Consider the following 6000-nt stretch of genomic DNA (forward strand, 5'->3'; position numbering starts at 1 on the left):
TGTTTTTAAGGAATATTTGACTGGACCCACACATTACTTACAGGGACTGATGATGAATTCTAAATTTACATTAGCCACATAAACAGTACACAGCTTTTCAGTACAATGGCTCTTTATGGGATGTCTTGGGATACTATTATCATATGTTGCATCTATTTTCAACTCTTTGGGTGAAGCTCTATGATTCCTCTCCCCTTCACTCCCATAGTCTGGGGGAGTAAATCTTTTTATATGAATTACATTGTTATAGTAACATTTCTCATGTAGAATATGTAAATTTATAACCCTATAACCCTTTAGTGAGAGATGTTAATAATAATTTGCTTGCAAAAATCTAATTTATTAACTATCATTTTTAGGTATTTGCTACCAGGAGGTACCCAATTCTTCATGAGAACACCAACCTACAACTTGAAATACAATTCACCTGGAATGACTCGCTCCAATGTTTTGTTTACATCCTGATATGGCCATTTGTGAAACAGAAGGGAAGATCGCCATGAGTTATGCATAATAGCAAATCATTTTTTCTCCCTCACGTTGAACATGCAAAGAAAGTTACCATTAAGTGCTGTTCTATGTATATAAGACATATAAATGTGTGTGATAATATATACACACATGCACCCAAATAACGTATATATTTATTATAATATATGAAAAAAAATTAGCAGAAAATATAAGATTTAACCTTTCTGGAATAAACCATGTTAAAATTGTTTACACAAATATGTGAATGTCTAGAATTTGCTAGGTTTATAATTAATTCCTTCCTACTAGAAATGTTATTTTTGCTGCAGAGTATATAAAACAATTGATCTTGAAGATCCCATTACAGTGTTAAATTATTTTCTAGATATCATGCCTTTTGACTTGAAAAGGGGTTAATAGTATAATACCTTATTAATTCTCATCTATAGTAGCCATTTAAAATGAAACAAGAAATATTTAGAAGCCTGGTGTTGCTCAATGGTAGGATTAAGTATAAAACGGGTTTATCATTAGAACAGCACACTGTAAAGTACTAGAAAGTTCATAACTCGATTCTCCAACATTTTTATTCCTTTATGTGGAAATTTAGCTACTTGTAATAATATATATGTTCAGTAAAGATCTGGTAAGATCATTTTATGATCCAAAATGGAAGACAATCCAGTGGGTTAAAAATAAAATGTAAACTAGCTTTCATGTTTACTTTTCATAGGGAGTCACATAAAGGAACAGAAAATGATGGTAGTGACAAAAATCTTTCTGCATGGTTTTTGTGTCTCACATCACTCGTTTTTATTTGGAAAGTAAATCTTTGATGGGTTTAACATACAGTAAAATACAGTTTTTCTGTTTTGCAGAAGAATTGATGTTTCAAACTCAATTTGATGTTATAATGAGTCACACTTATTTTATAAATCACTCAAGGTTGAGGTCAACTTAACATTGCAAAGTCTAATATAATAGTTTTTCACTGCACCATAGAAACTAATTTAAATGATTGTGAATAAAAGATTCCAATTACCACATATTACTAGTCATCGATGTACCCTTGAGGGTTCTTTAATATTGAGTATGAAGTTTTCTTCCTGTCCAAAGTTATTATGCATAAGTTTCATAGCAATACTTCCTTTTCTTGAATACAATTTTCAAAACAATGAATGAGCTTTCAGTTTTCCATAAAAATATAAATGACACTATCATTGACATTGAAAGCCTCAGAAAGTGCAATATTCACTTTTTAGAATTTTTTGAAATTTCTTCCCCCAACAGTTTTATTTTCTCACAGATGCTAATTATTTTTAAAATCCATGAACGTTTTACCTCCTTTTATTATCCTAAAAGCTATTTCCAGTAAATCAAGAAATGGTCCCATAGGAGAAGGAGGACTGAGAGGAGCAAATTGGCTGAATTAATTCTCAACCTAGATAATTGGCAACCCAAAGTTGGAAGTTAGATATATTTCACATTTCAAGCCATCTTCTGAGTCTGTGTTCAGCTGAAGTAGTTTATTTCTTTCCTAAATCATTGCCAGGAACTTTATTCTTTATGACTATGGAACATCCACATTTCAGTAGATACTTTTCCTTGCTGGATGCATCCTAAAGAAGAATTTGCTATTATTGTGAAAGAAGAAGATAAGGATGTGAGAATGAAAGAAATTACAGTATAGTATTCATGACTATTTTATGAATTCTTAAATATGTTATAGATTTCTTAGAATAAATAATGCAAAAATTGGGATATTACAAAATCACTGTAAGAACAATCAGTAAGTAAATCTTTTCATGGAGAATTTTTAGGCATTATTTTGAAAACTTATGATTTGGCTACAAAGAAGACATAACTTTTAAGTGTCTGGTATAAGATATCTATCCAGTTTGTTGGCCACTCATTTGCGTTAGCTTAAAATTAGAAACAGTTACTTAATTTGCTAGAGTGTATGCTTTGGAACTTTTGTCCTTACTTATATAAGATTGAAATTTTTATTTAAAACAAAAATAAGAATGTCCAACTTTACAAGGAACCCTTCCCCCAGGGGGAAAAAAAACCCACACAAACACAAACTTTTAAAACTAAGAGTAATTTAAATGTATGAAATTACCCAATCAGTTGAAGAATAAATTTCATTTCTCTAGCTACTTAAGTCTGGTCTTATTTTTGAGTACTAGGATATTATTGCCCACAGTTGCCTATTTGTACTGATCTAGTTTGATATGATGAAGTTGTGAATAAAAGCCATGTGCTCATTATATATACTACCTGCTATGCTGTGGACTATGTCTGCTGAAGTGCTATTCCCTAATGAGCAACTAAGAAGAAAAGACACAATAAACCATGGAAGTCCCAAGAGGCCATAGAAATGTTTTAGAGTTATAAGATATTCCTTATTTTTTATTATAAATTTTTTATTCATAGGCTTAAAAATATCAGCATAAGTGATAGCATAGATCTGATTCTCTCTCTCTCTCTCTTCTAGGAGAAAAAATAGCTTTATCTGAAAAAACCCAGAAGCTACTTAATCTTACCAGAGGTTTTAATAAGAAATTCAGTTAACTTACAATGAAAGCATATTTTCATCCTGTTACAGAAAAACATATCCCTGCTCATTTAGTAAATCTAAGATTGGAATGCTTTTCAGAACTATATGAGATTGGAATAATTTCCAGAATTGCCTAAGAAACAGCCTTTTTATTTTAAATCATCACCTACAAACATAGTCTGAGAGAGCAAATTAGTTTTCACTTGAATAATCCAGCATTGTAGACTAGTTACCGTTTGCTTTATGTAATCTGTTGAAGGAACTGTTGTGATTCATATTTTGATTAATTATGCTAGCAACAAATTTTATTTTACTAGCATTTCATTTACCTTGCATATATAAAAATGAAGTTGTAACAGCATCAAATATGGAAATGACAAATGGTAACCCCTGCTTAGAGCAAAGTTGAATATCCTTGGTTATCTATAAGATGTAAAGATCTGTATAAATGTTATATGTCAATATTAGGTCTAAGTACACAAAAAGTTTGAACTAGTTCCTCCTCCCTAAAACTAAAACCAAACCAAGCCCAAACCAAAAAACCCAGCCTTCTTCCTGTCTAATATGTATACACGACTAGATAATAGTGGCTTCTAGACATCAAGAAAAGGATTTCATTTTAATTCTCTTTTTAATTTGTAAAGTATATGAGTATGGAATTTTGTTATCTAACTTGAACTTTCAGATGTTTTAATATAAATTAATTCAAGTACTTTCTTCTTTAGCATGTCAAAGTAATTCTGTTTAAAAATTCTTTTAATTCTAAACATATACATTACTCGACTTTTTCAAAAGTACCAAAAAGTTGATAGCTTCATAAACACTATTATTTGATTTTCTGTAAAGCACTGATTCATTCTTAAATATATGTTCTTAACAAAATAATAGCAAATACCTCTAGAGTGACAGAAAATACTTTCCTTTTCTGTTCTGTATTGCGAATTTACATTTTGAGTCTTAATTTAATTGGTTCTAAGGATTAAACAATAAAAAGTATAACTGTACAATTAATTGTGTTCCTGTGACCTCATGATTTTTTGAAAATTTACTTTTCTTTTTAAATTAAGAAATTTAAGTTTTCAAGGACCATATTAGCTGTCTAAATACTTTTGGTTAATGTTGACTTAGAAATAAATTATAAATTTAGAAATTATTCATGATGAAAATTTTATTCCTTATACTGCTTTCTCTTTCTTTACTACTTTTTTTTTGTTGTTGTTCTTTTAGTTCAGAGTTCCCTTTGAAAGTTTGACTTTTGTGTGGACAAAGTCAAGAAAAGAGAATGCCTGTCCTTTAAACACTGGTTTTTCTTGCATTTTATGGTGGTGTGGTTTTGCTTCAGTGACAATAAAACATAGATAAAATATGTTTTTGGATCAGGTTCAGTTTGTTTGCTGAGATTTTTAAGAACCACGTTGCAGTCTCTCTATCTGAAAGAGCATTAATTGGCCAGATCCATATAAAGCAAGATACATGGCTACAAATAACAGTCTTGCAACCCAAATTGGGATATTAAAATTTATTGCACACTTTGAGATTGCTGCCCTTTTTTGGTGTTTCTGTGGGTTTTTTACCTTTTCTTAAATGAGTATATGGTATATCGAAGGAAAATTACTCAGGTAACACATTCTCCATTAACTGGGCTGTATTATCTAAGAAGAGCTACAGAAAGCTTTCATTTTATCACCACCTACTAACTTGAAAGCTGATGGTGAAGACATCAATCAATACACTAATAGTTCCTAAATTAGCACGAAGGCTTACCTTACAAAAGTAATCCGATGACATTGTTATTTCTGTTTCAAAGACGAACAATAATTCTTGGTCCTAAGCTGTTTGGTTCATACAATAACTACTGTACATGCTACAACATCTGAATATTAATGGATTTGCTGAAGATTCTGGGTTTGAGGATTAGCTTGAAAGCAATACATTTGCTAACATGAATCATGACTCAGATTATCCCCATGTGCTTTACTACCTGTATATGAATGCAAATGTTGTTACAGAAAATATGCTTGAAATGTCAACACAGTGTGCAATTAGCATTGCATTGTCATGCTCCAGCATGTGATATCTGTATGGTGGTTATTTCAATTACTCAGATATGTTACTATAATAAAAAATGCTTAACATAAGAAAGCTACAATATGTCATCAAATGCTTATTTCTGTTTTACATACGCACATACAGAGTTTTCTGTAATAGAAGAGACTGGCTCTCAATTAAGCTTAGGGTGATGAGATATATTTCCAGTCATTTTTTCTGCTGTACAGATGCAATAGCACTATGGGGATAACTTTACCTGCTATTAAAGTCAGGTCAAGTAAACAAAATTGGTGTCACCTCCTTTAGTTAGCTAGAAGGCAGACTGAGTTAAAATTTAGAAATGACACTTTTATATCTTTCTTGCATCAGGGATGATAACAGTATTACTAATCTGATTATTAATAGTGTTACATCAGCATCTCAGATATGAAGTTTATTTTTTTCAGGAATTTTTAATTTTGTCATTGTTAGAACTTAGCATATTAGGCCTCAAAAAGAATCATATCATATTGCCATTTATACCATTGTTCTTTAGGATAATTATATAAAAGTTACTTAGAATAGTTTTCTTTTAAAGAAAAGAAGCACTTTGAATAAAAATCCAAAGTGGGAATATTAATGCATGCATGCCTTGCTTCTTGGAATTGACAACCTAATGGTATAAAGGTTGACTCTTAAAAATATATTTTAGAAAATTTACTATTTTTGTAAAGCAAAATTATTTTATAAAGCCCTTAAAATTTGAATTGATTTTATTTTTCAGTGACAGATAAAGATGAGGCCAATGTGTGTAGTTTGGTATCTCCCTATGTAATCAGATCATTTTTAAGGAACATATATGATTTCATTTAATTAAATGACTGAAAATCTTTTTAAATTACAAAATAAATCCTGAAATGATTTGCAGGGGTTAGAAAACT

The 6000-nt window shown here is 30.5% G+C and overlaps 1 protein-coding gene across 4 annotated transcripts in view; it reads left to right on the forward strand.

Annotated features, from left to right (window-relative positions):
* Positions 1 to 4042, forward strand: part of TTLL7 (tubulin tyrosine ligase like 7) — an 86334-nt gene extending 82292 nt beyond the window's left edge. For 3 of the 4 annotated variants that reach the window (XM_045547665.1, XM_045547668.1, XM_045547669.1), the window contains one exon: positions 360 to 4042. In XM_045547665.1, coding sequence (XP_045403621.1) covers positions 360 to 465 — 106 coding nt within the window. In that variant the 3' untranslated portion in view covers positions 466 to 4042. The remainder of the gene's footprint in view (positions 1 to 359) is intronic. The other variant, XR_006734132.1, reaches the window with a different exon arrangement.
* Positions 4043 to 6000: the final 1958 nt, after the last annotated feature.

This window comes from Lemur catta, chromosome 3, assembly GCF_020740605.2.
Source record: "Lemur catta isolate mLemCat1 chromosome 3, mLemCat1.pri, whole genome shotgun sequence".
Taxonomy (NCBI): Eukaryota; Metazoa; Chordata; class Mammalia; order Primates; family Lemuridae; genus Lemur; species Lemur catta.